The 17,862-nt window shown below is 37.7% G+C and overlaps 3 protein-coding genes across 3 annotated transcripts; 1 reads left to right on the top strand and 2 right to left on the bottom strand.

Moving 5' to 3' along the window:
- The first annotated feature begins 134 nt into the window (after positions 1–134).
- Positions 135–1,842, top strand: LOC103945706 (SWR1 complex subunit 6). The gene is made up of 4 exons (XM_009356304.3): positions 135–500; positions 595–694; positions 1,180–1,286; positions 1,374–1,842. The coding sequence occupies exons 1-4, from the start codon at positions 396–398 to the stop codon at positions 1,575–1,577; spliced, it is 516 nt and encodes a 171-aa protein (XP_009354579.1). The 5' UTR covers positions 135–395; the 3' UTR covers positions 1,578–1,842.
- A 438-nt stretch (positions 1,843–2,280) lies between these two features.
- Positions 2,281–5,090, bottom strand: LOC103945697 (laccase-3-like). Its single transcript, XM_009356297.2, has 5 exons — positions 4,741–5,090; positions 4,495–4,646; positions 3,874–4,247; positions 2,838–3,791; positions 2,281–2,749 (listed from the first exon to the last, which is right to left on the bottom strand). Exons 1-5 carry the CDS (start codon positions 4,837–4,839, stop codon positions 2,619–2,621), a joined length of 1,710 nt encoding a protein of 569 aa, XP_009354572.2. The 5' UTR covers positions 4,840–5,090; the 3' UTR covers positions 2,281–2,618.
- A 2,232-nt stretch (positions 5,091–7,322) lies between these two features.
- On the bottom strand, positions 7,323–15,695 carry LOC103945686 (N-terminal acetyltransferase B complex auxiliary subunit NAA25). The gene is made up of 19 exons (XM_009356289.3): positions 15,457–15,695; positions 15,203–15,359; positions 14,984–15,102; positions 14,832–14,906; positions 14,505–14,598; positions 14,282–14,400; positions 13,284–13,354; positions 12,646–12,787; positions 12,313–12,488; positions 11,842–12,044; positions 10,849–10,979; positions 10,620–10,696; positions 10,160–10,234; positions 9,794–9,986; positions 9,509–9,628; positions 9,291–9,429; positions 8,924–8,964; positions 8,502–8,756; positions 7,323–8,344 (listed from the first exon to the last, which is right to left on the bottom strand). Exons 1-19 carry the CDS (start codon positions 15,601–15,603, stop codon positions 7,649–7,651), a joined length of 3,030 nt encoding a protein of 1,009 aa, XP_009354564.2. The 5' UTR covers positions 15,604–15,695; the 3' UTR covers positions 7,323–7,648.
- Between the last annotated feature and the right edge of the window lie 2,167 nt (positions 15,696–17,862).

Raw genomic sequence — 17,862 nt, 5'->3', positions numbered from 1 at the left:
TGCAAACAAAGAAATTACTTTCTATTGGAGTCCAAGCCCAAATCTCTCACTTCCTTCCACGCCCCTCTCCTCCTCCAGGACCCTTCACTCGCTGCAAGTTCCTCCATTGTTGTGCTGTAACTCTCTCTCTCTCTCTCTCTCTCTCTCATATTCTAGCTGATACAATTGTCTCTGTTTTATCTGATATGTTTCGCTAATTGAGCGACTACCCAAATCTTAATTTCATAAAAGACGACGACTTTTAGCTGAACCACTCGCAGTGAGCTCCAGATTAATCCGACCCAGAAAGGTTTTTCTCATTCCAACCTTGCTTTCTTGATCGAAAGCCATCGCTGTCGATTTTTCAGCACCAGAATTTTCGTAAAGAAAACTCCTTTCAACTTGTTCCTGCAGCAATGGACGACGATGGGTCCAACCCATTGCGCCGAATGTCGAGTCGAACTCGAAAGGTTGCTTCGAAAATGACTGCTGCCCTCCAGAGCAGTGACAACCGCACGCAGGTAACGTATATGTATTTTATAATATTTTGGTGATTTTTTTCTGTGAATTTGCATAAGTTTATTAGTGTTGATGGGTTATGCTGGTTGGTTTTAGGCTGCCCTTGCTCGGCTTGAAGCTTTGGAAAATGATAATGCTGGTTTGGAGACGGTAGAAGTTAACGACGATGATGAAGCTTCTCTTGACGATGATGATGGTAATTTTTTTTATGCAACTTCTCTTTAACCTCTCTGTTCTTGGTGGTTTTTTTCATTTTCCTATTTGTTTTCGAAAAGAAGTTGTTATCTTGTAATCGGCAGTGGGATTTAGACTCTCTTGAATGATTTTGCATCTGAAACCGAAGTGCATTGTGATTTCAATGTATGCATTTTAAGATTATTGTGGTTGGGAAATGCTTGTTAAGTAATTAGTTATGGTGTATAAGTATGGCCATCAAATGTTATGTAAGGACGGAAGATATTCGTGATCAACCGCTCTCCCCCTCTCTCTCATCACTTGAAGTTATTTCAGTAAGTGGTCTATCAAAGGCAATTGTAGGTTAGGTAGTCTTACTGGGTTTTTGTTGTTCTGTTCCAGTCGAATTTGGTTAAGGTAATAAGTTAATAACTAAACGTTTAGGAAATTCCTTCTGCAATTATTGATGGAATGAAGGATAAGTAACAATTTGAACTGCTGCTGCAGTGTTTATAACAAAGAAGCAGTCTAAGGGTACCAAACGTAAAACCCGGCAGGCAAAAGCTCTTGAGGCCAAGAAGGCCCCAAGAACATTCCTTGAGCTTCTGCATGAGGTAACAGGGATTTTGCTACACGTATTCTTTTAGGATTTGAATTTCCTTGATGTGTCTTTCGTTACAAAATTTTTCTCATGGATACAGGCAAATCTCGACTCCTTGCCTCCTCATGTTCCTTCCTATCTGAAGGCAGCAGTGGGACCACCAAGCTCTACCTCCCGCCGCCATTTCTGCACTGTTTGTGGTTCTGCTGCCACCTACACATGTGTGAGGTGTGGGGTGCGCTTCTGCTCGGGTCGTTGCCAGAATATACACAATGATACTCGATGTTTGAAGTTTGTTGCCTGATTGGTGAGTGGTTTTAACCAACACATGCAGCTTTAGTGAACTGGATGCTGATTCATGTTGATAATCCATAACTATCGTTTCTATGTTGTTAGTAGTTACCGTAATCTTGTTTGCATTGACGTTTTGGTTTTAGTCTCCCTGAGAAGTAGGTGTACCATTGTTTACGCTAACATTTTGTTCTAAGGCAAGCGGTTCTGAAAAGAAAAAAAAGAAAGAAAAAACTATATTTATCCAGTTGTGGTTAATTGAATTTTTTCTCTTGCAATCGAAGAAATTGCATCTCCTCACTAAATACCATATGCTTCGCATATCATGTGTCTTTCCTGCTTTTTTCTGTTTATTGTTTGATAATAGATTATGGAGGATTGGTCAACTTGGTTATGATCTTCATGTTAGGAGTTGAGTTTGCTGTAAGAGTTGCAGTAGTTTATTTCTATAACGGTTTTATGTAGACTGGAAGGTGCACCCTTTGGGGAAGTTGGCACCATCTCACAACATATAAGCTAGGTTTATCTCAAGTCATGTTTCCTTTATATGTTGAGCTATCAACTCATCATCTGAAAGCCGGTGTTGAGAGCATGAATCCCGCATCGGGAAAAGAAGGGACCTTGCATGTGCTTATAAGTAATTGGGCTACTCCCCATACTATCTTTTAGTTTTATGGTGGAACCTCAACTTCTTCAGCCGGACTGAATAAGATATGTATTCTAAACTGTTCAAATCTAATATTCCTTTACTTGAATTTGGGAACAAATCATAACATGACAACGTAGCTGCTTGTTGGAGCACTGTCCAACTCTTGACTCGATACTGGAAAAGAAATCACAATGGGACTCATTGACAAATTCAACCTAATAAAACAACAACAACAAAGCCTTATCCCAGTAAGTGAGGTCGGCTGTATAAATCCTAGAACATTATTGCGCTTGGTTTTGCGCCAAATTCGACCTAATACTTAATAATCTAAGAATGCAAGAGAACAACAAATCTTTGAATTTCAATAGTGAAATCCAACTACTAGTGTGATCTTCTGCTGATAATTTAGCATCGTGGTAGATCTGCTGGAGGAGGAATTACAGACTGTAGTGGTCCGTTTCCGTTCTCGACTAGAAAAGCCATTGCCAAACCCAGGAAGAGATGTGCATCTAAGTGACAATGCATCAACCAGACACCTATTTGGATTAAGAAGTGAAAAAAACATCAAAATAGTGTACAAAAATAAGTTAGAAGAAAGCTTATGATACGAGATTAGCATCTTACCTGGATTATCAGCCTTAAATCGAATAGCTACCCATCCTCCTGGAGGCGTTCCAATGGTATTCCTCTGTGGCGGGTCAACGAGGTTGAATTTCGCTGGATCTGTTCTGGGGTTGTAGTTTCCAAATCCTGATCCAATCACGTAGAAATGGTACCCATGAAGATGCATAGGGTGGTCCTCAGTTGTCACAATACTGGTGTCCTGAAGCACTATTTGTACATTAGCATCATACTTCAATTTGTAGAGCTTAGTTCCACGACGAGGTGACCATAGTCCCCGGGGCACATTTCCGGTATAGTTGAATTGCACAGGAGGAACAGGTGGAAAGTCTGTGGTGAAGACACCAGGTACACCACTGTAGGCGGCTTGCATTAAGGAGGTGCTTCTTGGGAATACAAAGGAAACATTGTTCATGCTAGCTGCAAAGCGGGTGTTATTTGGTCCTTGACACCGAGGGCTGTTAGGAACTGTGCAATTATTCAGTCCTAAACCCACAATGAAATACAGGTTCTCGTCAATCTGCATGGGGACTTTGACCTGGGATGGGCTCTTTAGCTGAGCAGTGAATGCAGTAGAAGTTGCTGTGTCGTTGTAAGCTAGCAATCTAGGCAATAGTGGTGCTAAAGGTTTGCCATTCTTTGAACAAGCAGCATTCTTGTACTCAAGGATAGCAGTGGTGGTGGTATTGTCGAAGGGTGCATTCTGGGCAGTCTGATAGGCACGAGCAGCCACGTAGTAGCGAGCTGGGGGCTGATCAGCAGTAACCAGAACATCGGTTGTTTGGCCAGGCCCTAGCATGATAACTCTGGTTGTGAAAGGTTTTGTGTAAGCTGCGTCAGCGCTCACAACAGTCAGTTGGTGGTTGGCAACAGTAAAGAAGAGTTCTTGATTGAGTGCAGAGTTGACGACTCTCAGGAGAAGTGACTCGCCCGATTCAACTGGAATTCGAATGGTTTCTGCATTGCCATGTTTCCTTATGTCAACACATTGTACATCATTTTATTTTTGCGTATTTAAGCAAAGTGGATTTTAGCAAACCTTGTTTGGAACATCTGTAAAGATCACCAGGCTGGCCATTAATGGTGTATGCATCAGAGACATTAGGTGCTCCTCCTGTGAAAGCCGCAAGCCTTTGGACATCAAGGGGGTTTCGATCAAACCATTCCCCAAGAAGAAGGGGAACTTCTTGTTTCGGCATTGAGAAGGGGTAGGGAGAACCCAATCTAGGGTAGATGATGAGGGCTCCGTAGACAGTGGCTCTAAGCCATCTGCTGTGAGCATGCCACCACAAAGTGCCCTCTTGGTCTGTGATTGTGAACCTGTATGTATAAGTAGCTCCTGGCTGGATAGGGCACTGTGTGACGTATTCAGGACCATCAGCCCATGGATTTCTCTGCTGCTTCAGTCCATGCCTGAAAGATATAGAACAATAAGCATTGTAAAAACTTGGGGCGAACACTAGACAGACATACAGACATCAAGCAGTGTATAAACCACGGTTTAGTGCCCTGTCTTGATACGATATTGATCGTTAGAGCATTGTTCTCCTGAGTTCTCTAAAACGCGCCAAACTCTCTTTGTTTGTCAGATATAGGTTGGACCAGAGCCTCATTAGCAGCGGAAAATTCAAAAGAATCGTAAACTATGATGAAAGAATACCAGTGGATGGTGATATTGTATTTTGCTCTGTTGGTAACTTGGACGGCAACGGAATCTCCATTTCTGACTTCCAAAGTTGGTCCCGGGAACTGACCATTCACTGTGATTGTGGTGTGGGTTCTGCACAGCCTCCTCACCGGCTTTGCTTCAACCTATTTCGAAATTTCCACACACAAATCGAAGGCGTTATGAATACGAATATACAAATACGAAGATGATTGTGTATACGAATGAATGAATACGTACTATGAATTCATGGAAGTGATCTTCTGCAGCAGAGAAAGAAGCTAAGAAAGTGAGGAAGGCAAGAAGGCCAAGCAGAAGGGTAAATGTGGAAGCCTCCATTGCTTTGTGAATTAACTTGTAGTAGCAGCAGTGGTGATGGTGTGAGCTTAGACTTGTGAGGGAGGACCTATTTATATATTTCTGGATTTAGCGGGAAAGGGAAGAACAAATTATCAATATAACTTTTTTTTAATTTTATATTTGGAGGGATTGCCCATGTAAATTAGGTTTGTAGGTCAAATTGGACACTTAAGATCTTTGGGACATATTAGTCCAACCATAAAGGGAATTGGTTCACCCACTATGCCCTCTTCAACCAAGTTTGAAACAAATGGAGACTCTATGCTTTGAGCATGTCAATTCCTTGTGACTCTCAAGGGATAGAGAGTTATGCTTTACTTGATGTGAACAATCGAAAAGCTCGATGGTCGGAAAATGTTAACTATTGATCGTCAAGTGTACTTTTATGCCATACCTTAAATTTAGACCATTTCTTTAGACTAACGGAAACAAACAACATAATATGCTAGCTTGTATGTAATATGAGAAATGATCATTGTCGTTCCTGTTTCATCATCTCCATGCATGGAGAGTGAATCACACTACCACTTGTCCATCATCTATCTTGCCTTGTGGACCAAGACACTTTCAAGCATTCTAAATTTTCTCATTCACCCAATTTTTTGTATTTTTCTTGTATTGTTCAAACCTATAAATTATATAGGGAGAGTTAAAGGGAGGGGTTGAATTTTGGGTTGATTTGGTAGGGAGGAAGAAGAAGAAAGGAATAATTTTTGTTGCATTAGTTGACTAATTTTTTCAGTTATGAAATTCATGCAACAAAAATCCACCTTTGGAATTCCATCCATGGACATAACAAGTTTCTTACCCTTATCACCTCCACCATCTTCGCTCAATAATTTCAATCCTCCTGCTTAATTATTCGAACCCATATTTCTTTTTTATTTTTAAATTATTATTATTAAGGAGAGTCAGTTGAGATGGTTTGGACACATGAATCGAAGACATACAGATGCTCCAGTTAGAAGATGCAGTTGTGAGAGTGAGACAAAGGCTCATGACAAAAGGGATCGATGAAGTCCTAGGAAGACATTGAATGACACTTTTAAGAAAAGATATAGAGTACTTGGAGCTAATGGAAGACATCACAAAACCGAGCGCAACAACGTTCTATGATTTATAGACCCGACCTCACTTAATAGGATAAAGTTTGGTTGTTCTTGTTGTAAGGGAGGGAGGAGGATTCGAAATTACTGCAATAATTTACGGAATAGGGAGGTTTCGAATCCGAGATACATAAGTGGAAACCCAACACCCTATCTATTAAGATATTGGACCACATGTGATTCGAATCCATATTTCGTATCTCCATAAAATTTCCCAAAATGTATTCTATGGATGATTACCGTACAAAACAAAAGGGTTGAACAAGATACCTCGAAGTGTCACTCATTAGCTGAAAACCTTAGTTCTTCTTGAGTAAACCATTGATTAGTGTGGCTAATCCCATGTTTATTAAAACTAAGATTTGTTAGTTAACCCACAAGGATTAAAAGTAATAAGTTCCGAAAGCAAAGTAGGATCACAGTAACACCCTTGAACAGCTTCACGAAGTTTGGATATTTCTTTGCTGATTTCTCTTTCAAAGTGTTTAGTGTTTGTTTAAACATTATTCAATGCACTAATTAGCTTGATGAGTAGTTAATCTTGTGTATTTCTTAATGATTTGAAATGAAGTAGGTTCTCTCCGGAGTTTATTGTAGCAGAGAGGATCTCCGTCTTGGATGCTCCCAGCCAATTAGAAAAATTTAGAAGAGATATATTAGGTAGCCTGCCAACTGACTTTGGAGCAATCAAATCATCTATGATTTTTCGGTTCCTAATCCTAATTTTAGAAACTTAGACTATGACAAATAATACATTTACTCATGTTGCTATTCATTGTCGTTCATGAGATTTGAACTCACAGCCTCCAAAGTTTAAATCGGAATGCCGTTAGACTGAAGACATGTTTGAAAATGTTTTTATAATGGGAATTTTTATTAGCATATCAAAAATTTCGTTAGACAATTCAAACTTTCTATAATTAGAAAGAAAAATACACTTGTGAGGAGTGTAGACTGAAATTTTTGGAGTGTTAATAACAATTCCCTTTATAATAACTAAAAACGCTTTCAGATCTTCAAAACGCTTCTAACCATGTTTGGCGTAAAAAGTTAAAAGTGCTTATGGGTTCAATAAAGCACTTGACAAGCACTCGAACTGGAAGCACCTACTATGCCTTAAAAGTGCTTTTTCAAGAAGCGCTTGCACTTATATTAAAAATTGCAATATACTTTTAATGGAAGCACTTTTACAGAAGTACGTCAAAGAATAAGTGCTTTTATAAAATAAAAAAATAAATAAATAAAAAAACAGTTCCAAACGAGCCCTAATCACATGGGGCAACATGAACCAAAGAACTAATACTTTGATCAAATCCATTTAACAAAAAAATTGACTAATTATGAGAGAAAAAATACCAGACAACAAAAATTGGAAGATACATTGTCCAAAATTTTGTGCCCAAAAAAATATTACTGAAGTTACAAGCCTGTGCCAACTCTCAAACACACTGAGGAACAAGTAAAGAAAAAACTGTTGTTGTACACTGCCCAACAAGAAAATAACGGCACAACTGCTAACAGAACCACCGCTGGCGTAAACAGCTAAAAAAAAATATAAAAAAAAAACAGTATAAAAGTTTTACTGACAAGGGAAACGCCAGTCTCCTTCGATCTCTTGCCTTGCTGGATCACGAAAAATTGGACAGCACATGAAACATCATAGTAACTTTGACAATCGTTCTTCAGACTTGAGCTATCTGCTGTTTCAATGTCTGCAACACCTTTAGTTTGGAGCCACAGATCCTTAGAAACTCAGACAGCACCGTACATTTCCCAGTTATTAGCTTCCGTGCAACATCAGGAGGACTCCAAGACTTCAATGCTCGGGAAATTCTATCACCGACCTCTGTGTCATCTACGGATGAGATATAAGTTTCTAGGATATGGAAAACCTGCCCAGGGCCTTCATTCTGTCCTTTATTCTGCAAAGGGGAGAGTAGAGTGTCCAAACTTTCATCCTCTGGCCTGTTGATCTGTTCTCTTAACCATTTCATAACTTTTTCCAGAGTATTACACAGAGACTGGACAGAATCCCGCATATGGGACAGACTAGAATGATCCACAACTCCAGTTTTCTTCTTCTTCTTTCCAGACGGATGAGATGACCGAGTACAAGATTGAATTACAAGAGCGTGCCAGGCCAAAGGTTCTGTAACCAACTGAACCAGAAGTGGAACATCAACCCAGGGAGAGCTAATTAGAGTCTCCATCGAGCTAACTTTCTCCGAAACATACTTCTCCAACAGCGAATCCACACAGTGCCATGCTCGAGACAGACCTGCATCACCATTTGCTTGCCCAATTTCATGGGAACTCAAGTTCCATGCATTCAGAAACACAGAAAAATTTATCCAGTCAATCAAGTCCGCACCAAAGACCTGCAATAAAAGTTAATTTATCGAGTCAATCAATGTCGTCTGATACATTGTTAACATATGGGTGCTCTCACCATTATGCATGTGGGTGTAAATCTTCGCAGGAAGAAGAACATAATGCCAAAATGAGTATAGAATAAAATTGGTGTCGCAATACTACCTCAAATGACTTTAGGCCACTAGAGACCCCCAAAACCGCTTCTATAGCATCATTTAGTGTGAATCCCAACATTTTTGCATAGCGCTCAAGCAAACACTTAAGTTCTGAGGGGACTTTAGAGCCAGATGTTGTTCCATTGGCCTCGAGATTTTCTTTGAGTGAAGTTGAAGCATTCTGTATGGACAAATAAATCATCCGAGGGAGAAGAGACTTCCTCTCGATAACTCTCCTTACATTTGCTTCCCTTTCTTTCACCTAAATTTGGTACAATCAGAAAAAAAGAGAAGAAAAAAAAAATTGTATTATAGAAGGCAAAGAAAAAACTCAAAAAAAAAAGTAAGGTGTCATTGACACAGGGTAACTTCATGGAATCAACTTCTCCAAATCACATAAAATCCATTGTACAAGAAAGAATTTCATACCGAGTTCTCTTTTGGACAATAGGATACTCCTTCAAAAGGACCTGAGACCATTGATAAATCTCAAGTCAGTTCTAGAAACTATTATCAGAGGCAAAGACAAGACCAAAAACAAGACCATAGTATCAAGAGCATGAACATATATACGATAGATACTAATGCTCTACTCTTCAAAAATTGAACAAGAATCAGGCAATACAATTAAGATTGGCGAAATAAAAATTGCCCTTAGTTCTGTGAATCCAACACTTAATACATTCCAGTTATGCAATGTATCAACAGGCCAACAATTGTTGCTCATATTTTTTTTTGTAGCAAATTTGTAATGACTAATAAATAAAGCTGGAGACATGGCCCATGTGATACTGACCTAAAAGATAGTTTCTTTCTGCAGTTGGTGTCCACCATGGACGGGACTGCAAATCTTCATTGAAGGTCAATGATTTGGATCCAATCTCATTAGAGAGTTCAACAAAGTGAACACCGCATTTCAAGCTCTCAAGAACAGTCTACAAAAAATGAACACAAACATGTTAGCTATCATATGAAAGTACATGCATCCAATGAAAAATTGCAAACAAAAGTTACCTCTTCATCATCAATTTTATCTGCATTCTGCTTTAACTGTAGAATGGGTCCTTCAACCTTTGCCACTAGATACTGATTGGATTGTTGTAGTCTTTCTTTAAACTGGATAAATTCAATTACCTGGAATGAAAAATAGTTTATCATAATCAAAAGTCTAAATTTTGATAAGGCAGTATCTATAGAGAGAGAGAGAGAGAGAGAGAGAGAGAGAGAGACGTGTATCATGTGTTATTAAGAACAAGGTAGTGAAATAAAGAAATGCATAATGATAAATACATTACGTACTTTTGAGTAATTTCTATGACGATAGGCAAGAAATGTAAGGTCTGCTGATTCTCTTAAGTGGTCATCCATAAACTTGAGATAATCCTTTAGCAGATTATTTAGATCTGCCCATAGGGGAGACACCAACATCTGGGGTAAAATATGGTGTGAAACAGTTTCCATCAAGATATTTTTCACATCCAATGATCGGAACCTAAACAAGAACAAAACAGAAGGAGGCACTGACACAAATTTAGTAAATGTAACATAAACAATAAAGCCCAGTCATAGCCACTAATCAGCAAGTGATTGGCATGGCATAACTGGACCAACAACAACAATCTTAGGCATAATAAGTTCAAGGTTACAAGATTAATTGTTATTTACCACTCATAAGCTAACGAAAGGGCACCTAAGTGGGAATATAAGTGCAGCAACAATATCTTGTACTCCCATACATATCTGCAAAACAAACCAAATTAATAATGTTACATAAGCACATAGAAGAAAGATTTCTATGGATACAATAATGCAAAATATTCTCCACGGATACAAAACCATGCACAATTCAATTAACAAGGTAATAAGATCTAAAGCAAATTATCGTGTTGATTAAGCACATTAAGCCATAAAGCTAAGAAAATGCATTAAGACTCCGTTTGCTCAACTGGAAACAAAATCTTGTACTGACATACACATTGGTACCATAGTGATTACGATGCTATATGTGACAGAAGATCAAGAAAAGAAGAAAATAAAAATTCGACTTGATGCCATGGTGCACAACATCAAGTTAAAATAAATAATACCCATAATAATGATACTAAAAATAACAGGGGACCCTCACTTCCGAATGGTCAAGCCGAATTCCAATACCATAATTGCTTCAAAATAGTAGCCGAAATTCCTTGTACGCCAAAATAACTATACCAAAACCAGAATGGGTGTGAGACCAGCCTCAATAAGAGTATATTAATAATAAAAAAACTTACAAACTGAAAATTGGCTTTAGTAAAACAAGCCAAGAAATGCGTCAAGTCACTACAGAAGAATACGTTTGTAGATGTATGACATACCTGAATCAACGCATTGCATGCCATTGAGAGCAGCTCCTCACCATGCATACTCTCTTGTGAATCCAAGTCCTTCGAAAGTGGAAGGTTTTGACAATACATCTCCACCATCTGCAAAGCAGATCCCTCAAGTTCTGAAGAAAAATGGCCAAAATTAATATTGTATGACTCAAAGGACAGCTTAATAACATGTTTTTATTGTTACACTCATGGTAGACGCAACAAGTATACAAAAACTAAAGAAAAAAAGGACACCAAGCCAACATTCAAGAAGAGCTACATTTGACTAGGCACCACCAACCAACTGAAAACTAAATGATGTGCACACAGCCTGTGAAGATTAACACTTACTGAAAGCCTCCCACAAACTGCATCCCACTAAGGAAATAAACAACACTTAAGGGCTTAAGAATACCCTGTGGAAAGCCAACACTCTTGCCTCCTCTAAATTAACATCAAACATACAACTGCAACTAATCACCCATCCTGTCCTATCTACTACTTTTCATCTGTTACTGCTCACAGAAAAATAAGACCATGGAATGTGACAAATGGACTTGGTCATATAATATGCAAGCCCTACATCCATGCTATTTGCAATCTGGAAAAAGTTTGTGAAAAGAACACTCTACGAAGACTCCCCACATCATAAATCATCGCAAAACTTGGTCTAAGGCCCATAACCATCATAAATCATCGCAAAACTTGGTCTAAGGCCCATAAATCATCACAAATGGACTTGGTCATATAATATGCAAGCCCTACATCCATGCTATTTGCAATCTGGAAAAAGTTTGTGAAAAGAACACTCTACGAAGACTCCCCACATCATAAATCATCGCAAAACTTGGTCTAAGGCCCATAACCAATCTCATCGAACATCAACTTAGAGAAATAATACCACCACTTTCAGATACGACTTATAAGAGGTATTCCTTAGGCACGTCATAAAATGAAGTTGAAGAAAATCAACAGATACAAGATTAAGAGTCGCACCACCCACAGGAAGTTTGAATGTGTTCCCTATCAATTCTTGAAATTTAAAGAGTGTTATTGACTGCCCAAGAACTTTTGTTGGAACAGCTGAAATGGAGTGAGAGCTTTCCTTTAACTTCCCCAGCAATTGTGCCTTCTTATCAGGCGTTAAAACTTCAAGAAACATCTCGACATCATAAGTGAAGCAGGCCAAGTGACCACACCTGAGGTTGAAAGTAAATTAAACAACCAATTTGAAACTGTAGTTTTATAAATTTGGTTACAATGAAGTACATATCATTATCAGCAAGCCTACATTTGTAAACAAAATGACTGCAGCTTTATAAATTTTGCCAGGTCATTAAAGTTAATAAATTTTTCAGAAGTGAACAAACTTCATCCTTCTAACCACATAATGAACAACACAAGGAATACATAAATAGCACACTCAAAAGTGAAAACTGTAGAGAAGATGGGAAATTCGTAATATACCTTAGAAAGTACTGGACTAGAGACTCCATTAACTTCTCAGCATCCCCTTTGCCATGTAAGTGCCTCCTCCTTTCAATTTCAATATTTGCCAAGTATGGAGACCTTAGAAAATTATCACCGATGTTTTCTAGTAACTTCTGTACAAAATCCGATGCATTTGACATGCGAGAATCAAACTGCAATCCAATAAGCAAAAATCAAATTATAAAGAAAACATTGGCTCTGCTAGAAATATGGAACAGACAAAATATAACACAGAAATAGAAAGTCAAATTAACTAAGGACAAACATGAACCACTCAACTCTCTAATAGCAAAAAAAATAAGTTTGTACCACTTCATCTCCCAAGTTTAAAATCTTGCACTCAATGAATTTTGGAGGATGAAATGGATCTGTGTTGGCCATATTGCACCAATTTCTGTCATCCTCCAGCAAACAACCGAGGTAATGTAGGAAACAATCCCAATCATCAGGACTGCCAGATGAAAGAAACAATACTAATAGTCAAAATCTCTGTAATGAAAATAAAGTGAACCGAAAGACAGAAAAGGCACATCAAAGGCCCTGGATAAAAACAGGCAATCAATACTTGAATAACTTATCCTTCAGGATACTTAAGTTCACTGTGCAGATAATGTGCCAAATATCAATAAATACTACTGTGAAATATATATGGAAAAGGCTTTCTTAAAAGAAAATATGGACAGGGTACTGATCCAGAAGGCATAAAAATCAGAACAAATAAAAGGGAAGGGGTATTGCCTAGCATGTCTTGGATGCTGCTAAGAAACATCACTAACTTGAATGGAGGGCATCAAAACCCCCTCAATTACTTGAAATAAAGACAACATCAATATGAAATTATGAACATATCCCATATAGACCATACGATTAAAGGCAGTCAAGAACAAACTAGTCTTGCTAATACTTGAAGATTATTTTCATAATGAAAAAAGTTGTCACAAGCATACCATAATTCTAGGATTTTTTGAAATATGCTGGCAGCAGCAGTGTAGTCACCTGCCCGAGCATGAAGCCTTCCCTGTCAACTTAAAGTCAAAGTGGACAAGTTGATAAGAAAAGCAAACAAGTGGCAAAGAACCATTCAAGCTAGTAAATACAGGAGTTAAAAGTTTTGACCCAACAAAAGAGACTCAAACAAAGTAAAATAATTATATGCAGTCGTATATCCTATATCGAGGCTTTCATTTGTATGCAAATGAGTTATTTCTTTAGATAAAACTAATTTATTCATCTATTCATAACTAACCTTATTAAACTAATTCCTAGGGAAAGCAAAACTTGTTTAGCAGTTTAATTTTCACAAGCATTATATATTATTTCAAAGCAATGTTATCCGTCTGTCTTCCTTGAAAAGAAACAAAGGACAAAGGGAAACAAAATGTGTTTTCCATAGAAGCTTCAATATCAACAAACAATAAGCTGATGAATTGCAAATCTCAGTACTGAAAAACAGCAAAAATAAACTCTAATCCAATCTAATCAGAATAAGATGACTGATACCATTGCAACAAACCAAAAGGATGCTTTTGGACGACTTTTTCCAGCACAACTTCTTATTCAAATTGAGTTTGATATCTTTTTGTATTTGCACGGAACATATCTTGTTTCAAGATTCATCCACTATAATTCTAATTTATTGGATAAATTGAATTCAATAATAGACGCAAGTTGGCAAACAGGCACACCGGTTCATCTTTGTTACCAATTTGATATGTGATCTCAACCTCTGAATTCTCAATGCGTTTTTCTAATCATTTTCAAATTGAGTCGTTTTACTTTTTTTTTATTTCTTTTTCTAGTTAAAACTCTTCGTAAATAAAAGAAAAAAAAACTGACAAAGACACGTGGAAACATCTGTGAGTACATAACATAGACATTTAGATTCAAATCCGAGCAGTAGATTACTAATGGCAGAGCCTCAAGAAATGAAAGCTTTAGAAAGTACCTGTATGCGTAGCTTATCAACTTCAATCATCAAAAGCGATCCTAACTTTCCAGAGAGAATTTCCAGAGCATCCCCATATTTGGCTTGTTGTTCCAATATGGAAACATAGACCATAAGAGCTGAAGCCAAGTACAAACTTTTAGCACATGAATTTGAGTTGTCCACCAACATAAAATTACGATTCAACATAGACCATGACAAGTAGTGAAAAAAAAATGTATACCTTCAGGCTCATGCAAGCTGTGGGAGGCAACGTGTTTCTTAATCAAACCTTCGGCTAAAGCTAATAGCTTCTCACTCCCATTGCCACAAAAAACCTAACAAAAATTCAAGCCCATAACATAAGCAAATGCATAACGAATTTTTCTTTCATGTTTTCCCATTTGGTCAACGAGAATCAAATTTGTATACATGTAATGAGAATTCGAGTAGAAAGATCGTAGTTTTAATAGGAAACAAAACAAATTATGCTCCGTGCTTGAAAAGGTTTGTCACACTGATAATCCTTTCTACAATACACAAAAAATGGCGCAAAGAAAGCCGGTGTTACCTGTAACTGGATGCTACACACTGCCCATAGCAAAAACCTCTCCTCCCCAACAAGCTTGTACATTTTTATAGCTGTCTGATACAAACATATATAATGATAAATTACACGAAAACAAAAGATACAACGACGAGGGTAAGTAGAGAAAAAGAAACCTGTTGCTGCTTTACAAACGAGTATTCGCGAACATAGCAGTTGAAGAGGCCCATCATGAGCTCCAAATTGTTGGAAATTTTTCCGCAAGCGTATTCGTAACAGCTCGTAGCCATTTCCACTGGTTTTACAAACAAAACAGATAAGAAATTCGGCAATGTGTGCATTCTGTGTTGCCACAAGAGATTCAAGAAAGGTAAAATGTATATATATATACTGACAGTGATCGAGCCGTTGGAAGACGATTTGCAAGGTGCTGAGAGTGAGATCGTCCATCAAAACGGAGTCGTTTGAGTGCAGAAGCTCCTTGGCGTTCAGGCAGACCGACAATGCCTCGTCGGATTTCCCCATCCTATCCAAGACGAGAGCTTTAAGCGCCTGCGAAGTGAAAAAGCCGCCGAGAAAGTTAGCGGATTTACGAAAATACAAAGAGCAAAACGACGTCGGATAAGAAGAGGGGGGAGCGAGAAATTACCAGGCAGTAGGGCGAATTGGGGTACTTGGAGAGGAGGCCGGTGACAAGCTTGAGAGCGGTCTTGAATTGGCGAGAATCGATGGCGTCCCAAATGGGTCGGACCCGGCGCTCCGGTATGCCTCCGGCCAACCCGAACTTGGACGCCATTGGAGGTCTGGCTTTTTGGGGTTAGTGAGATTGGATTGAAGAGAGGGAGAGAGAGAGAGAGAGTTTGGACACTTGTGCGCGCTACTTTGAAGCTTTGGAAACGCCCAACGAGTAAGACGCGAAGTATAGAAAGTAAACGAAAACCTAATCTGAGTGTTTGGATGCGGTGTTAGTGGAGTCAAAGGTCATAAAATTATCCGAATCGGATCCATCCTGCTTAGGATCCGAGTACTGTTCTCCCGTTTCGATGTTTTATTCTTAGTTAAATTATATTTTCATACATCAGGTTTTGATTTTATTTCAATTCCTTATAACATCTTTAAAATATTTCACTTTCATACCTTAAGTATTATTTTATTTCAAAATAATACCTCTATTACATTTTTCATCCATTAATCCGTTAAATACTGACGTGGATGCCACATATATGTCAAGTAGCTGCCAAATGTCTGTCACGTGGCAAAAATAATAATTTTTAAATTTTAAAAAAAAAAAAAACCTGAATTTTTACAAAAAAAAAAAAAAAAAAAAAATTGAAACACTAGCGACCCACATCTGCAAGAAGAAGAAGAGGGAGGAAGAAAGATAGAAAAAACCCCCAAAATCCCACCCGAGCCATCTCTCCCAAAAATCCCCCATCACCCACCCCCGAAAATCTCACACAAGATTAGGCGGATCTACTACAAAACTAGTACAAAAATCATCTCAAAGTCAAAGTATTTTCAAAATTCAGCCGCACTGAAAATCACTAGATCGCAGAGGAAGGAGAGTCGCCCAGGGAGAGGGCCCGGGGGGGGGGGTTGGGTTTTTTTTTTTAGGAAAACTAATGAAAATGACTTGAAAACTTTGAGTTTTAATGATAAGAACAAAATAAAGGATAAAGTGAATAATACCATGCTTGACTTTTTAGTGTAAAAATATGATTTTTCGTTAAAGTGAATAGTACCGCGAGCTTTTTGTTAAAACTCCTTTTTTTTTCCCCTTCTTCTGCTTCTTCTTCTTTTTTTAAGGGGGGGGGGGGTCGCTAGGGTATTGGTTTTTTATTTTTTGTGTGTAAAAATTCAGGTATTTTTAAAAAAAAAATTTTTTTTTTTTTTTGCGGCGTGGCAGACATTTGGCAATCACGTCAACATTTAACGGATCAATGGATGTAAAATGTAACGGAGGTATTATTTTGAAATAAAATAGTATTTAAGGTATGAAAGTGAAATGTTTTAAAGATGTTTTAAGAAATTGAAATAGAGCCCAAACCTAAGGTATGAAAGTGTAATTTACCCTTTATTCTTTACTGGGCAAAATCCCTTTTTGATGTTTGGGTTCTGATAAAAGGAATTGGATCCGCTCAGGATCTTATTGTTTGGAACTTAAGGATCAATTCATCTAGACCACACAAATTTAATCCAACGGTCTCTATTAACTCATTTTTCTAATCACCCTACAAATTCAACAACTCTAATTTCTTTTATACACCAATTAGCGGTCTAGATGATTTGATCCCTAGGCTTAGGACACTAAAGTCTGGAGCAGATACAATTCCCTGATAAAAGGAAGATTTTATTGTAACCTCAAATTAGTTGTCATTTAGTACTACGGTTTAGTGGTATTTCTTTTTACTTGTAAGTAAGAGATTTAGGTTCGATTATCAGCAAAAACTAATTTGAACCACATATTGGTAGCCCATTGTAAGGCTAAGTCCACCCCCCTCTCTTAATGTAGATACTATTGTTTGTTCAAAAAAAAAAAAAAAAAAACATCTAGTCATTTGATGTAGTTAGTTTTTTTTTTCTTCATAAAAAATGGATTAGTGTTGCGAAAATTAGATAACCAAAATTAACCTTATTAAGTCTCAAATTTTAGTGCTCGCAAGTATACGAATCAAATGATAGTATAGCTTTGAAGCACGAATATCGTCCCACAGAGGTCAAATTGATTCTAAAAATCTTACTAACTAAATTGAAACAAATTATAATGGAGATTAACCGGCACAAATAAAACTTGTTAGTTTAATTATAATGAATATGCAATTGTGGAACGTGTTCATAACATACAACTAATATGAGATACTAAAAATGAATAATATAAAATTGAATGAACAAGGAGGTGAGATTGTACGCCGAGAGGACTCGAAGATGCCGATGCGGGAATGTCTTGACGTCAGGATTGTACATTTTAATTCTAAGTCCTGAGAGAGCGCAAAATAAAATATAAGTGGACCAAGTTGATGTATATATAAGTAATACTAAAACAGATAATCTTTAA

This window comes from the organism of the source record quoted next, unplaced genomic scaffold (assembly GCF_019419815.1).
Source record: "Pyrus x bretschneideri cultivar Hongxiangsu unplaced genomic scaffold, Pyrus_bretschneideri_v1 Contig5, whole genome shotgun sequence".
Lineage (NCBI taxonomy): Eukaryota > Viridiplantae > Streptophyta > Magnoliopsida > Rosales > Rosaceae > Pyrus > Pyrus x bretschneideri.
This window is presented reverse-complemented; position numbering and strand designations above follow the sequence as displayed.